Raw genomic sequence first — 15,399 nt, forward strand, 5'->3', positions numbered from 1 at the left:
TCAGAGATGTCAAAATCTTTGTGTCATGTAAGTGCTCTCGGTATGTATCCCAATTATTTACCAATTATTTGAGGTAGAGGTATTGTACAGTCGCGTGTTTTTGTGTATTATATAGCCTGTACCCGTATCTGTCTGCGTCAGCACTTCCATGTGTGTGCATACCTAAACTATGTATGCTAGTGTGCTTCCTGTACATATAGCTACATACATTTGCATGCATGCGGTGTTTCTCCTTGTGCAAACGGAATTGTGTTTCGTGTGTCTAAGGTAGACGTTGCCCAGGGCGTGGCTATCGGGCAATTTGTTGCGCGTCAGGGGAATTGGCCAGTTAGACAAGATATGACAGCGTCGGAGAAAGTCTTGTCTTATGACTCTATAGTAACTAATTCAACAACGTAAAATGGAACTTGAATTAATACAATAATACTACGAAAAAATATAGGAAGACGGAAAAAGAAAAAGAACACCCTACCTTAACCCGTTAATCCACTTCTCAACAATAGCATTGTATAAGTGGCAACGCAAGCCCGCCGCCCATCAAAGCACTGTGCGCGGTATAGCAGCGGAACTAGGGCTCTCTTCCCGCGTCCGGATACGTGCATCGCGAGTAAAATATTAGCAAATTCGCCAAATAGGACCAATCATTATTGGATTCTCGCTGGCTCCGGCGGGATCGCCTTTTGGAGCCTTGCTCAAATGAACATGAAACCGTCCTGAAGGAGAGTCCCCCAGCCCTCTTTGCTGTATGCAAGTCATCGCAATAATCCCTTCTAGAATCCCGATCGAAACTTCAAATTTGCAAGGATTCCCAGATAGTTGTCCGATATAGACTGTATAAGACCATTTCAGCCGTAAGAACCTTGGGAGATATGATCAGGCCAAGAACAAGACGTTGAAAGTAATTCATAAAGTTCACGTTCACTCAACATTCACCATCTATTCACTTTCCATTTTAGTCGCTAATAGAACATACTCAGAGATGAATATCGACTTCACAGTAGGCCAAAGCTCCCATCTCTTCGCTATTGACAAGCCCATGAGAAACACCCCCTAACTAGAATGCCTCTTCCTAGTAATAGTAAGACCCCTATAAGGCGGTTTGGGAAGTTAAGGTAACTTTCCGTAACGTTGTGTAACCGAGACTAAAGCGATTCGCACTTCTCCGATGCACTTCCACGACGCAATAAATCTTTTCCAATCACTTGCTAATGTTATTCCCATACGCCGGCCAGATTTATTCCCGCTAATACCAATTGGTACAAATCCGTATCGTGCAGTGTGTAGTGGCTGAAAGGCGCCAAATCGTTTGCGTTTGCTGTTGAAAACGCATCGGCAAATGATGACTTAGTTTTTCTACTTTCGATAGTAAATCTATGCAACACGTCAGTATTTATCACTATCTGAGCAAATTCGTACATCGACTTACCTTTTTAAATTGGAAATGAAGTTGAAGAATGCCCTAGAACCAAAAAGTCAGAAACGGCTATTGTAACGGCAGTTTAAGAACAGGAGGGGTGGAAATGTGCATAAACCGGGAAGAAATTCAAAAAACAACCCAGGCGAGAATGACAGATGTGACTTAAGATCGACATCCTAGGGGCCGCTTGATAGGATTCATAGGTAAATAACATCAATGCTTGCCACCACCCCTGACGTCCTGGTCGTGACTGTTCGGTGCTTCCAGGCCACGTGATACAGATGTATAGTATAGAGGTATGGCAGTACATGCCTACCTGCGTTGCATGGAATTTAGAATAATGACATACCTTGTCGAAGCTGCTCTTGAATCCGCGATCCTTCTTTGCACTATAATCCCATTCCCGGTCAACGATACGAAATGCAATATCCTCATACGGCGGACCAGCGATGAAGCGAATCAAACAGGTGTCTTCTTCCCCGGCCGGTGCAAAAGACTCTCCTCTTCTCCTTCCATGTTCGCGAATGATTTTGAATGTGGGTGCTTTCGTTTTGTCGATGAGGTCGGGATAGAATATGTTGAATTTATAGCCCTGAACGACTTTGGGTGGCGGGTTATCGTGGTCGTAGTGCGTCTGATTATACTTGTTCCACTCATATCCCATCTGCACCCTATTGAAATATCGCGGTTTCCGAGGTCTGTATTTATCCGCCCACTGCGGTTTCGTGGCGCTCGGAACTGTCTCTTCAGCTGAAAATATCTCCTCGTTCTCGCTTATCCCCCGCGCAACCTCTCGCTCGTAAAGAGCCTTCGTGGCTTGGGAAAAGTCCTCGTTGCCGCTCGTCGCAAATCTAGCAGTACCGGGGGGTGGTGCGTTGGTCGAGCTACTAGCCGCAGAAGTAACGGCTGCAGTAAGCTTTGACTTCGGAGCAGAAGTTGTCGCCAAATCCTTTGATCCGGCATGGACGACACTCCCAAATGTTTGTGGCTCGGCAAGGTCCTTCGCCTTTTCGGGATTCTTGTCTTGCAATAACTTTATTCTGCTTTCTCTGATTTCCTCGCAGATGTTTTTCAACTTAGCTTTCGCCTTGAAGATTTGCAAGCTCTTGAGTAGCTGTTCCCAATAATCGGTGTCCATCACCTCATCCGAACGCAGCTTAGCCTGTATCTGGCCTTCCAGCTTCTCTAGCTGTTCGAGATTCTTCGGACCGAGAATTTTGTCCACGTCGGCGCTGACTGAATTGACAACACGTTCCTCAGGGCCCATGGGTTTGAGTCGTTGTCTTCTATCGGTACAGAGTGTTTGTAGGGCCTTCCAGTATTCTCGATTCCTTTTATTCGTTTCCAGAGTCAAGTAGGGTGTGATATCAGTATCGAGTTCATCAAGGGCGGATTCCTTTAACCCTTCTATAACGGTGCCGGGTGCAGGAACGTCGATATCTATGTCGGCATCGTCGTCGTCAAATACGTCGCGGTCCGTATCGATATAACGTAGATTAAAGGCTAAGAGGTCGATAGGCTTTGCTCGTCCTTCCCTTACTCGGATATCGGCCTTCTTCTTGGCCTGTTTTAGGACAAACTTATCCTCGTCGGCGACAAATTGTCGGGACTGCTCATCTTGGCTGAGCCAATTTTGTGTGGGTTGGGTCGCTGTAGTCGTAGAACTGGACGGTTTGTTTTGGGTGGGCCGCGATGACTTGGTGATTCTATTATTGAGATCACGTCTGGGAGATGTGATATCGCGGCGAGGGGGTGACTTACGGCCATAAATCATAGCACGTCGTCCAGGATCCATCTTTTTTTTTCTTTTGCCAGTCTTATCTACCCAAACTGTTGATCTATATGGGGATTATTGGGAGGGGATATGATATTCTCAGATGATTGGGAATATTTGTTGTTATTTTTATTTTTTTTTTTTAATGTTGTAAGATTGCAGTTTGCATGTACGTAAGCATTCACTTCGAACTGAAATGCGAGGCAAGTTGGTAACACCGTGACAGCCCCCCACTCCGTCCCCACACACTTTTCTCTCCGCCAATGGAATTTAAGCTAAGTTACCTCGTAAAGTTGCTACTGCACTGCCGGGGTCTTGGCACATCGATTTTACTCTTGCTCTTATTGACTTTCCAACATATTGTGACTTATCATTGTTTCAACAGCCAGCTACTATTGCTTTACCCATAGACTAATCTTAGGTACCTACCTAAAACATTCTGAAAATTTTCAATATAATTTTCAATATAATTTTTATATATTAGTTACCTGCCATTTTCTTTTACCCAATATCATGTGGTTATTTCACATATAATCGAAACATCTTTTTTGTAAAGAAATGCCAAGACTAGGTCGTTGCGACTAAAGCTCTTTGTCACATGACCTCGTGTATATATACTTCACCTACTAGGTGGATCTTGTACAGTAGCCAACCTTTACAACACCAACAACAATAATACAATGATCCAATGATTCCATGATACTCTTCTTAAGGCTTCGATACCTCCGAGGCTTTACCTAGGTACACGATGAGTTTAACCCAAAGTTAAATAACCAGCACCACTTAGCCACCAAGATATCGTCGAATAGTAACTAACCTAGTATCAATCATCCTACTTACTGGTCGAGTAAAGTTATCCCCCTTTAAATCACGCTTACGATTTCATCGACAAGGATCCTTTAGTGTACTGGATTCATTAACGTCCGGTAGATGTATGAAACTACCTAACCTACTTGATCTAATAATAAGCCTACACTTAGCCACCCTATACGCATCTATAGCGTGTGGGGCGATCGTAGGACCAAGGTAGAGACATCATATCGCCCAAGTGATAACCAAGGGGGTAACCGGCCAACCGCACGTAAACATTCATAAATGTTGTTCGTTCCGTGCCCTATACCAATTCCGTAACCTCTTGCACCAATATGACGTCCAAAAGACACACCATGCTTATACCTGTTCGTAGAATATTACGTCGTAATAGGCTAGGTAGAGCAAACCCAAGGCGGCGATGGCACAGGCGGCCCGGATCTATGGATTATTAGCATATCCATAAAATATAAGGTAGGCATATTTGAAGACTTACGAGGAGCATTTTGTAGTTCACTGGATTCGTTGCCTCTTCCTCCGGTTCCTCTTCGGAATCGTCTTCTGATTCGTCCGAGGATGCTTGTGAGTGCCGGGAAGGATTCGCAATAGTCTTCTTGTGAGAACCCTGCACAAGCTGTGTATGTTCCATTTTAAGGCGCTCGATGTCCAGCCGAATCAGGAACACACGCTGCAGCGCCTGATAGACATGCTCTTTAACAGCTTCCAAATGCTCGTTAACGCCACCGATACGGGGTCTCATGACATCGAGATCCTTGCTCTGGATCTGAACGCGAATGCCCTCTAGCATCATGGACTGGGCCTCCAAAGATGTCCGGACGTAGTCAATCGAGCTTGCTAGGAGCTTAATGGTGTCTGACCCGCCGTCTTCAGCAGATCGTGCGTGACGATCACGACTATGATAGCGGCGGACCCGGTCTTGAACATCTTCAAGCATTGCCTAGGAATTTTAAGTCTTGTTAGTCAATAGAGTCGCGGAGGTATGAAAGTATTAGGACATTAGATCCTCGGTTGTCTATTGTAGAGCTGCGCATCTCTCCTTACCCACGGGAAATTCCGATGGAAAGTTGATAGATATCGTGGAAGCGCCGGTGATGTCTCGAAGGACTATCATTATAGACAGGGTCTATAGGTTTATGCGAAGGAGGGAACTATCAATGTCTATGTACTTACCGTAACTGTATCAATGTTGATGAGTTCTGGGTCGCGGACTTCAGACGGGTTAGTATTTGAAGGCATATTCTGGCGAACGGATAAGTTAGCGCTGGATGACATCTCGAGGGCGGTACGTTGTGGTAGGTTTACTTACCGTAAGCCTTTGAGAGAAAGCTAGGTTCAGATGGGAATGAGTATTGGTCTGCGATGAGGTGTATTAGGTTGTTATTGATGGTCAACACGAGGTGTTCCTAGACTCGGATACTCCAGATGAGTTGTTGGTTCCGATACGTGAAAGTGAAAAGAAGGTTAGGTGGAGGAAATTGAGAGGTAGAGAGAGAGAAGGCTAAGCTTCGTGGACATCTGAAGCCAGCAAGGTCGCGTACACTGCTTTACGGTCTATGCGTATCCACGTCGTGAGGTGTAAATATAAACTTTTCTAAGAAGGAACTACCCAAGTAGGTGCCTAACGTAAGTCCCTACCCGGATGGATAAGTGCGTAAATAGGTGTGGCGTGAGACCGTCACGGGGCCTTAGGAAAACTAGTATGTTGGGCGGAGCGTACGTACCTTAGTTCAGCAACTGCTCCCCTCGACATTGACTTTAAGAAGAGCACTTCGGACTTTCGTAGTTCCAGCAACGAGAATCCATGGCAACGGCGGCTCTGGCTAGCTCAGCCGCGCCCCTTTCGTTGCCACTCTCGCGGCGTATAATCCGTCTATAGGTAGAAGTCGAAGATATAGATATAATCACCTAATCGAAACCCAAACGCATCCGAATGACCGCCCCTATGTAGGCTGAGTGTCATCTTAAAGAACCTTACATCCTAAGTCGTATTCATAACATAGCATTAAAGCCATTACGGTAGCAAAACTACTACCGCGCTATCGCGTAAACGTGAGATACCTACCGTCAACAGAAGCTCTTAGGTAAACGAGATGTTATTGTGTTCCTAGCCTAACGTCTCTATCTTCATCTCCCTGTCCTTATATCGGAGATAAGAACTCAATAACTAGCGTCCATCCATGTCGATCCAAATATTCCACCCAGCAGAGGAGAGAAGCACATAAACAGGATGAGTATAGGAATAACTGCCACCGTGGCTATCACGACTTGTCCCTTATTTCAATTAGCCTATGAGCCCTCGAATCGTCAATGTCGCCACTTACACCTTGGGCAGGAGCTAGAATGATATCGGGACTCTTGTGCGGTTTTCTTTTATGAAGATTCGGGATGGCCTCTTCCACGAAGCGGCGCGTCTTCTGGCAATCACGGGCGATCCTTTCCAGCTGAGCACCGACCATTCCTATTCTATTCTCGTCGTCAATCGGGTATAACTCCATCAGTTTCAGAACCTTCTCTAATTTCTCCTCAAGGTCCTTGATTGCGGAACGGTTGGCCTTCTGCTGCTTGATATAATCTTCCTTCTATTCGTTGAGAACCCAAGTCAGCAATGATCTAGCCGAGGAAGTCTAGCCTGTAGTCTTGATCACGAGGGATGATTGCGGAGCGATGTTGATAACATCTATCGTAAAGGTTAGCTGTAGAACATACAAGGAGAAGTGGGGGACCGGAGGTTTGGACGAAGTCTGTACTACCAAGACGGTAACGACCAGGTTTGAAGTCCGCCATCTATCAGTCAAGTTCCGTTAGAAATATCCGTAAATACCCAAACATGCCATGGTGAATGGAATCTTGAAGGTGCAAATTGTAAATTGTGGCACTGGCTACCTTGAATCGTTCTACTTGGTCACCCTGGAGAAGGATGATCGAAGATTTGCTGATGAGGAGATTGAAAGGCTTAGGATGGATGATAGAGATGCGAATGTTGAAGGGCCTTCTGATTTCCTAAGCGCTCAGAAGAGCTTAAAGTTGCTTAAGAGGAAATATTATTTTTACCTGGTGGACTTCAAACCCCGCTCTAACTAAATACTAACAATTCATATAAGGGTTGTTTTATATACTTTCATTACTCACGCATATCAGCCAATGTGAGCCTCAATTCTCAGACAGTATGAAACGCTTAACAGCCTTACTCACGTATCATGTAAAACTAGGCCAAGGTGGAACAGGCGTTGTGAACCAGGTATCTAGCTTAGGTAGGTATAGCCGTCTAAACACAGACATGAATACTTTGGTTTTCATAACTAGGTGTTGATGAATGTTGTCAATTTGAACTATTCCACGTGTTCCAGGAAGAAGCTTTATGTACCGGGACTATTATCACTTCCCTAACTTGTGAGATATCGAGAATAAGAGGGAAAGATTTCGACATTGAGTTTCATATGCTCTTAAGTGGTATAATATCGCGCTTTCTTATGACTTGATGCCAGCCTCTAGGTAAGTCGAACACTCCCAGGCACGCGCTTAATGCATCTCCAGCGGCCTTTGTTTTGACTGTACATATCCTTTGAACGTATTTTCTTTACACAAACGATGGAAGGCGTATTTATACAATTATATTTAATCCACTAACCCCTTGGCAGTATTCATATGCTAGATCTATGCATTAGGGGCAACCATCGGTGCTGACTGGCGATCGCAAGAGCTGTTATTATTATACTAATTCATATCACATCAGTTTTCATGGCGGCGTAGGATCTTTGATCAAGACCCTGAGGTGCAATCAAAGGCATTTTCATGGGTCCTCCTTTGACCGGTATAATAGTTCTCATCTGATAGAAGTCTTAAAAAGATTGTTAATATCTTTATAGATAAAAATGTCTAAAGCTATCCGTGCATTGGTAATGACTTTGGATATAAATTCAACCCAACACCAACTAAAAACTCGCTTAATATCTCCGATATTAGGGGGATGTTTTAATCCGAGAAGTGCTTGAGATCGCGAAACAGAATGTCAATATAGAGATGGGTAGACCATATGTCATCAGACTGTGTCAAGACGTATATTGCGGACGCGAAGCTATTCAAGGAGAGTCGTATTGTCAGACACACATCAGAAAACCTTGGAAGGTAGTGAGAAATGAAGATTTCCCCCGAGAGAAGAAGAAAAAGAAGAAGAAGAAGAAGGTACGTATTCCCAGCCCGTTAACTCAACCTAAACCCCTAACCCCTGGCTCATATTATTTATGCCTTCAACAACTGAAAATTATTTCTTCAACCAATTTGGACCAGACCTTCGTTATACATATTCAAAATGCTTGCTAACCTGAACTCTGTACTGTAGAAATGTGGTACTTGTGGAGACGTCATGTCACCTCGATGGAGGTACAAAGATTGCCAGGAATGTTGCGATAGACTCAAATTAAAACGGAAGCGCGAGTCGGCAGATATAGGGTCACGTTCTCCAACGCCTGGTATTGGCCAAGCAGGATACGATGCTGAAGATGAAGTGCCTCCAGTTCCAGCTAATGGTAGACAGAAAGCCAAGGAGAGTTGGAAAGATGTTAAAATGAGGACTCGCCTTTATCAAGATCCTGTCCCCGAGGCTTATCCTTAGAATGATCCTACGTATGTTCCCTTCTACGCTAACTCTGCACTTCCATTTCCTCAGACCAATTACCCAAACTATCAATTTAACTATACGCAAAACCCCATGTTGACCCCTACGTTGGGATATTATAACAACAACATCCCCCCCACTCCAGCATTCAACTACAATTGGTACCCGAATACAACAATTCCCAACTTTCAACCTCAAGTTCCTCAATATCATCAGACATTTACTCCTATACATTACAACCCCCACGGGGGAAAGAGGACGAACTCGATAAACGCTACCACAACGGCCAACCAGAGCAAGGATCGAAGTGCACATTCTTTGCCTCGAAACTCCAAGAATAAGAGCAAAGCTAAATCAACTGCCATTGTCTATAGCCCATTGTCGAAACATATCGGAATATTCGAGGCCGAGAACAGTAAGGTTGCTAAACCCGCATTTGGGGGGTACAAGCAGGGCGATCGATACACAACTCCCACCTCTGAAGGCCGGCAAAATGCAAATATGTTCGACAATATGTCCCCCTTGTCAGATTACAACTGGAAAGGTGGCTACCCCCCTGGATGCACTCCCACGTCCCAGGAACTCGCGGACAACGGCTTCGCTACTCCCAAAAATGCCACGCCGCCGCCCCTGGATACCCCACGAGGCGACGTAAAGACTGCGGAAGGCACCCACCAGCACCACGACAACGCCTCGCAGCTCGCACGTGGTGAGAGTAATGGTAAAATAGCTTCCACCAGAAATACCACTCCATCTGGGCTTTTCGAAAACAATAGCTCCAATCCCTCCAGAACGCCTTCGCCACTGTCCCACGACGGCCGGGACGGCGGAACAGCCGCGCCTAGATGTACCCCCACCTCCTTTCCCATCGAGAAAAAACAGCCACAAAGTGACCGCGCCCACAGCAAATCTCAACGCAAATCCCGGCGGAACCCAGGCGCCACAGTCCCCACCGATTCACGCAGTACGTCCCAGCCCGCGGAGCAGAACGCCGGCGCCGCGGACATCAGCCCCACGCAGGTCCTCGGCCAGAGCGCACTCGTCGGGCGTGTGTACGGACACCGCGAGGCGGATGGAGAGGATCCCAGCCCGACCATCAAATCCGAGGGATCTCCCTGGAGAACCGCCCGCTTCGCGCTTGCTATACGTCCGTATAGCGCGTGCGGGAGCGACGCGAGGAGCCCGAAGATGGAGCTGGGGTTTATTTGCCACAGGCGCTGAGGCTGGCGCGGATGTAGTTGGCTCGCGCAGAAGGTTGTTAGGAAGGCATCACGTGGCGCTTCTGTTACTGCTGAAAAAACGTACGAACATGTTGCTTGCCTAGGTACCTACCTATTGCTGCGGGGGAAGTGATGGAGTGAGCATGGAATACTGTAACTATAGAATAGAATGGCAATTTTAATACTGTAAATAATAATATATACTAACAGCTCTTACAAAATAAAATCTCTCCTTTTGATCTCATATTGCATACCTCCTCTGCCGAGTAATGTCTTTTCCCATCACATATTAGTTATCAGAAATCATGCTATGCTGTTTGGGAGAGAGCGCGCTAAGAAATCTCTGCCCCTTTTTTCTGCCCCTTTTTTCTACCCCACCCCTTAACGCGAGTGCGGAAAGGGGGGCCCTTTTTCAACATCCAATGTTAAATTCTCATACGAATCCGGCGTACCTGTTACAGGCACCTTATTCGGGTAGACGAATATATTTTCAATTAATTCCAATCTATGCCGCTGAAACCAATATGTCATGTCACCGGATCTATTCACACAGGCGGGGCGACGAGAATAGTTATGTCTCCCGAGAACTTCCCCTTGCCAAACAAGTATCACAAGCTCGATTTTGAAGATATGAAAACTCTTCTAGGTATTTGGCGAGTAACTCTAAACTTCGGTACAATAAGTTATGAACACCGGCGACTATCGACAGTAGGTACCTAAGGTATATACAAAGTGCTACCCCGAACCACGAACTCAATACCTCTTCCTCTCCTTCCCCCGCGTGTTCACCCTCCAGAGGCAAATCACGCTCTTAGACTCGCACCACTTCTTCACGTCCTCAGGGGAGACCTCGTCATCGTACCCTACTTTACCCAGAGCCCCCGCGTTCAGCCACGCGGCCAGATCTTCCAGGATGATCGGGTCGTACAGCAACATCTTCTCGTGCCAGGAGGGGTTCGCGGGGTCCTGCGAGCGGGGCGCCGACGTTACGGCCTTGGTGATCTGCCGGAACAGGTCGGCCTGCTGGTCCGTGGGCGCCAGCGCGAGCGACATGTCAGCGTCCTCGGAGAGCGAGAGGTCGACCGCCGGCGGGGAGGAGAATATCCGGTCGTAATCTGGTGAGGAAGCCCTAGAAGGAGACGAGAACGATAATACGGAGCCCTCCACGTCGGAATCCGCGATCTCGATGGATTTTACGGCTGCATTCTTCTTTCGGGGCGAACGTGGCTTTTTCGTGGTAGTCGCTTTAGCTGCTCTAGCTGCTTTAGTTGTCGAGGCTTTCGCCGTTGAAGCTTCAGCTTCAGTTTTTGATGCGGAATCCTTCCTTGGGCGGCCCCGTCGCTTGGGAGGATTTTCGGGTTGGGTGATAGTAGTAGTGGCCTGCTTCCTCTTGGGGGCAGATGAGGCGGACGTAGTAGAGATTGAATTGGCGTGAGCCAGAGAAACTCCAGGGTTCTTACTAACCCAACATTGGTTCAAAAGCGCAATCATAGCTTGACGTTTTTTGACTGGTTTAAACCCGTAGGACGCAATTTGGCTAGCAAGTTGCGCGTCGTTGAGAAACTCAAAATCCGGACGTGGATTACTAGCCTCTGCGGCGACATCTGTACGGTCTTCACTGTTGACTCGCGGGGGCTGCGCGCTATGTATATCTTGGAATTGAGGGTCGGGATTTAGTTGTAGGGCATTTCCTCCTGATTCGTCAATTTCTGACGACTTCAACACGTCGTTGATATCAATAAATCCATCATCAGAATGTTGTTTTAATTTTTGGGGTCGGGAGAATGATGGTAAACCTGTAACCAGCTCAACTTCATCTACTTTCATTAATTCACCGTCGGTATCTCTTGCACCAGCATGCCAGAGCCCTTGACTATCGGAATCGGCGAAAGGGTCAGAATCAACTTGGTTTGAGGCTTGTATTGCCAATTGAAGATCTCTAAGAATTGTGGGCGAGTCTTCTCTAACCAACTGGCTCGATGTTCCAAAAACAAAGTCTTGATTGGAGGATTGCTTCAATGCAGAGTTTGGAGACAATAAGATTGGATTATCTATTGTACCAGACTTCTTCTTGCGCTTAGACTTTGCCGGTGCTTTAGGTTCTTTAGCCTTGCCTTTCTTCTGCGTCATGACATTGGTTTGTTGATCAACAAGCGCCTTGACAGCACCATCCTCATCGAAATAGCTTAGTAACGATTCCTTTGTTGCTGGGCCTGTAAGGTCAAGTTCAGGAGCCATTATGGGCATATAAGGCGCAGTCGCCAATTCTGTGATCGTCCTCGTCTTCTTCTTAGTGTTAACCGCCTTAGTTGGGGAAGCATCCCTCGGTTGCTGCTCTTTCTCGATACTAGTCGAAACGAGTCTGATCGGCTTCCGCTTCTCCAACACATTCGTCTGCTGCGACCGCCCCGACGTAGTAGATGACGCAGTATCCTTGCATCCGTACCGATCCTGAAGTGTACCGAATACGTCCCTCGAACTAGTGCCCCGGTCGACAGATGAGAGCAGCTCCCGATTATCCGATTCAGACTCCAAAAGAATAGGATCATTCGGGGGCGGAGGGGTCCAGTCTCTTCGCCGTCTCAAAGCAGGTTCCGCGCAGTTAAGATCATTTGTGATTCGGTCATCTATATTCTGTGCTATGGTAGCATTCTCCGATTTCTCATCCGCCCGTTTTCCGACGCCTTCTTTCGCAGGAAAGTGCTTAGAAACAGTCCCCGTCTTCGCCTTTTGTTTACCTTTGCTCGTTTGCTTAGTGACGCTAGTTTTCGAAATAGGCAGCTGCTCGCTCTGTGAGGTTGACTTCTTGCTCTTGAACTTTTGCCACGGCTTTTCTTGCGATGATTCAACTAGAATAGGCGAATCTATAGGTACACTAGCATTCTCTGGCGTTAGAGTTCTGCCCTTCTTGGTTTTGGTGGGTTGGGATTTTCGTGGTGGTGAATAGGTAATTTGTTCGGTCTCTATATCGATCTCAGGCGCTTCCCGCAGTACGATGGCGGCGGTGGTGGTAAAGGTGGTACGGGCATCATCGGGTATTGGTGGCGCACGGCTCCCACTTCGTAAAGGTGGCGGCTTGGGATGTTTGGAGAATATCTCGTTTAAAGGAGGTAGATTAGGTGAGGAGGACATATCATAGGAATCATCAACCCTTGCAGGGGGTGCGGGAGACGACAGGAACACATCGGTTGTCGACATGGCGGATCGAAATCGTAGGGTGAGAGGTAGGATGCGCAAAGCGCAAACAGGGATTTTATTGATCGACAGGGTAATGGGAAAATTCCCAGTAGGTCGCATCTGTCATAATAGAAACATTTCACGGGATATACAATTGAAGAGACTTGATTGAATTGAGTGGAATTTGATTGATAATGATGTTTTTTTTTTATTCAAAGGTGAAGTTGATGTTGATGTTGATGTTGATGTTGATTTCAGATAATTCGTTGTTCGTTTTTGGTTGTTAGTTGTTACGGTGTTACGCGCGTACCTAAGGTTCAAACAAGCAAATTGAATGCTAACGAAACCCCAGAACGCCAAGACCCACTTTATACCTAGCCACCGCGAAATAGTCTCGAAAGCACCTGACATACCATCCACGTGATCTGCACCCGAGCTTTTGAGCCCCACGCCCACCAAACAACAATTTTTGTGTTTTCGGAGGGGTCAAAATTTCCCAAGTGAATAATTTATTATTAGGGCTTCACTTCAACCCACGACAACATCCAACCCCTTTTGCGACATTCCCACCGCCCGCAACCTTCCCACCATCAACAAATTTCGATTTACTACAGTCGATAAGTCGCAAAAATGGAAAACGACAAGGGAGAGATCGTGGACCTGTAAGGATTCCCATTTATTTACTTCTTTATTTATTTCTTGTTTAATTATGAATACCTAATGTACCGAATTCGCTTGCTAACCAACGATCGATCTCTAGGTACGTCCCCCGAAAGTGCAGCGCCACCAACCGCATCATCAAGGCCAAGGACCACGCTTCCGTCCAGATCTCCATCGCCAAGGTTGACGAGAACGGCCGACAAATCCAGGGCGAGAACCACGTCTACGCCCTCTGCGGTTTCGTGCGCGCGATGGGCGAGAGCGACGATGCTCTTAACAGACTCGCCCAGCGCGACGGTCTCCTGAAGAACGTCTGGAGCCCCGTGCGATAAATTCCTTTTATCATCTGGGTGGTTAGTCCGTTATTGCTGGTTCCGTCTTCCGTCGAGCACCTCCTAACGCGTCCTGCAGATGGGCAACTGGTGTTCTTGGGGAATTCATGACTGTATATGGTCGGCATGGGATTGTTTTTGATGCTACATCTAGCCGGTTAGATAAACCGCCACATCCACGTTTCGGAACGAAAAAATACAAAAACGATTCCCTTTCGCGCCTTTCAAGTCTTTCAAAATTATCTTTGATCTCCCCTCCGTAATACGTACGCTTGCCAAATCCCTGTACCCCCGTACCCCCGTACGGCTAGCGAAGTCTTCTCGCGCCCACTCCGAGTGACCCTCTATGTGCGAGGATTCTGGGGCTACCTCGATAGCCTCCGTGCCGAAGATTAACAATGACCTTGAAAAAGCCGTAATGCTCGAGACGTCCATTACAGCACAGATACGGGTCAAACATTTCCCTTTCTCGTAACCAACTTAAGCCTCGTTCATTTCCCATTGGTGCTCCTGGACTGTACACGTCAATCGACATCCTGTTTTAGATGATGCACAGAATCCCGACTACCCTATAGACTTGAAGAGTCCCTCCCTGTAATCTAGTCTTCATAGACAACTGAGAGAGTTGGCTCCGCTGTTACTGTTTCAAGTCTAGACCGTATTCCATTTAAAATATATTTGTTCAGTCCAACAACCCTGACTTTAAACTTAATCCTTATGAGAGCTACTTTTATCCACCATCGGCGTCGGCGTGATTAGTCACGTGTTATCCTATTAGTAGACGGACGTTGATAAAAATTATCATGTCTTACCCCCATTGATATGAATCAAAATAAGAGGATACTATGTGCTATCCATCTAGATCTTCTCATATATCCCATCTAGAGCACTGGCCATTATTGTACTGGAAGATGTAAACTTACATACTTTCATAACTCATATAATAACAGGTACATAATATAACTATGTCCTCAGGTGACAACTTAAACACATGTACATGCTCCACCTATATCAACCAACCAAAATCTCCAAAATAATCAAGACATACTAGTTTAGGAATGGTAGGAAAGAAATCAACCAATCAAATTTAAACGAGCAAAGTACCTGAGGCGCTATGCTTGTTCCATGAATAGCTTGGGTAATTAAGATTCCAAAGTCATTAACTAGTCGAAAATGGGATGTAATTCAATTTTATTCATACCTTGGATAACTATTACCTAGGTACCTAGATGCAAAGATACCAATCACTTATACACAGCATAACACGGCACGTTATAGGGGAGGCACTGGTAGCTTTTATTGCAGAACATCTACATAGGTAACGACGGCATCCTGAAAACCGGAACCTTGGAGAAAATACCTTGCAAGGATAC

General features: G+C 46.2%; 7 protein-coding genes across 7 annotated transcripts; 3 read left to right on the forward strand and 4 right to left on the reverse strand.

The window, feature by feature from the left end:
• Positions 1-911: 911 nt before the first annotated feature.
• On the reverse strand, positions 912-3,359 carry F4812DRAFT_443659 (mid region of cactin-domain-containing protein). The gene is made up of 3 exons (XM_047935418.1): positions 1,767-3,359; positions 1,427-1,459; positions 912-1,371 (listed from the first exon to the last, which is right to left on the reverse strand). The coding sequence occupies exons 1-3, from the start codon at positions 3,210-3,212 to the stop codon at positions 1,354-1,356; spliced, it is 1,497 nt and encodes a 498-aa protein (XP_047786486.1). The 5' UTR covers positions 3,213-3,359; the 3' UTR covers positions 912-1,353.
• Positions 3,360-4,361: 1,002 nt separating this feature from the next.
• On the reverse strand, positions 4,362-5,294 carry F4812DRAFT_468119 (uncharacterized protein; the record flags this gene model as incomplete). The annotated part of the gene is made up of 3 exons (XM_047938742.1): positions 4,362-4,442; positions 4,498-4,959; positions 5,193-5,294. 3 exons carry the CDS (start codon positions 5,292-5,294, stop codon positions 4,362-4,364), a joined length of 645 nt encoding a protein of 214 aa, XP_047786487.1.
• An 885-nt stretch (positions 5,295-6,179) lies between these two features.
• Positions 6,180-6,806, reverse strand: F4812DRAFT_462923 (uncharacterized protein; the record flags this gene model as incomplete). The annotated part of the gene is made up of 3 exons (XM_047938119.1): positions 6,180-6,293; positions 6,344-6,601; positions 6,729-6,806. The coding sequence occupies 3 exons, from the start codon at positions 6,804-6,806 to the stop codon at positions 6,180-6,182; spliced, it is 450 nt and encodes a 149-aa protein (XP_047786488.1).
• Positions 6,807-7,894: 1,088 nt separating this feature from the next.
• F4812DRAFT_462924 (uncharacterized protein) lies at positions 7,895-8,634 on the forward strand (the record flags this gene model as incomplete). Its single annotated transcript, XM_047938120.1, has 3 exons — positions 7,895-7,918; positions 7,986-8,204; positions 8,362-8,634. 3 exons carry the CDS (start codon positions 7,895-7,897, stop codon positions 8,632-8,634), a joined length of 516 nt encoding a protein of 171 aa, XP_047786489.1.
• A 96-nt stretch (positions 8,635-8,730) lies between these two features.
• Positions 8,731-9,858, forward strand: F4812DRAFT_462925 (uncharacterized protein; the record flags this gene model as incomplete). The annotated part of the gene is made up of 1 exon (XM_047938121.1): positions 8,731-9,858. One exon carries the CDS (start codon positions 8,731-8,733, stop codon positions 9,856-9,858), a length of 1,128 nt encoding a protein of 375 aa, XP_047786490.1.
• A 463-nt stretch (positions 9,859-10,321) lies between these two features.
• F4812DRAFT_443663 (uncharacterized protein) lies at positions 10,322-13,349 on the reverse strand. Its single transcript, XM_047935419.1, has one exon. It carries the CDS (start codon positions 13,152-13,154, stop codon positions 10,611-10,613), a length of 2,544 nt encoding a protein of 847 aa, XP_047786491.1. The 5' UTR covers positions 13,155-13,349; the 3' UTR covers positions 10,322-10,610.
• Positions 13,350-13,664: 315 nt separating this feature from the next.
• F4812DRAFT_453058 (40S ribosomal protein S21) lies at positions 13,665-14,026 on the forward strand (the record flags this gene model as incomplete). The annotated part of the gene is made up of 2 exons (XM_047936431.1): positions 13,665-13,696; positions 13,795-14,026. 2 exons carry the CDS (start codon positions 13,665-13,667, stop codon positions 14,024-14,026), a joined length of 264 nt encoding a protein of 87 aa, XP_047786492.1.
• Positions 14,027-15,399: the final 1,373 nt, after the last annotated feature.

This window comes from Daldinia caldariorum, assembly GCF_022478825.1.
Source record: "Daldinia caldariorum strain CBS 122874 unplaced genomic scaffold F4812scaffold_21, whole genome shotgun sequence".
NCBI lineage: Eukaryota > Fungi > Ascomycota > Sordariomycetes > Xylariales > Hypoxylaceae > Daldinia > Daldinia caldariorum.

Excerpts from the sequence above, each read along its gene's own strand:
- F4812DRAFT_443659 (XM_047935418.1), bottom strand. The coding sequence starts at position 3,212 with ATGGATCCTGGACGACGTGCTATGATTTATGGCCGTAAGTCACCCCCT. Across the intron at positions 1,460-1,766 it reads TCAAGAGCAGCTTCGACAAG|GGCATTCTTCAACTTCATTT; the intron begins GTATGTCATTAT and ends TTTTGGTTCTAG.
- F4812DRAFT_443663 (XM_047935419.1), bottom strand. The coding sequence starts at position 13,154 with ATGCGACCTACTGGGAATTTTCCCATTACCCTGTCGATCAATAAAATC.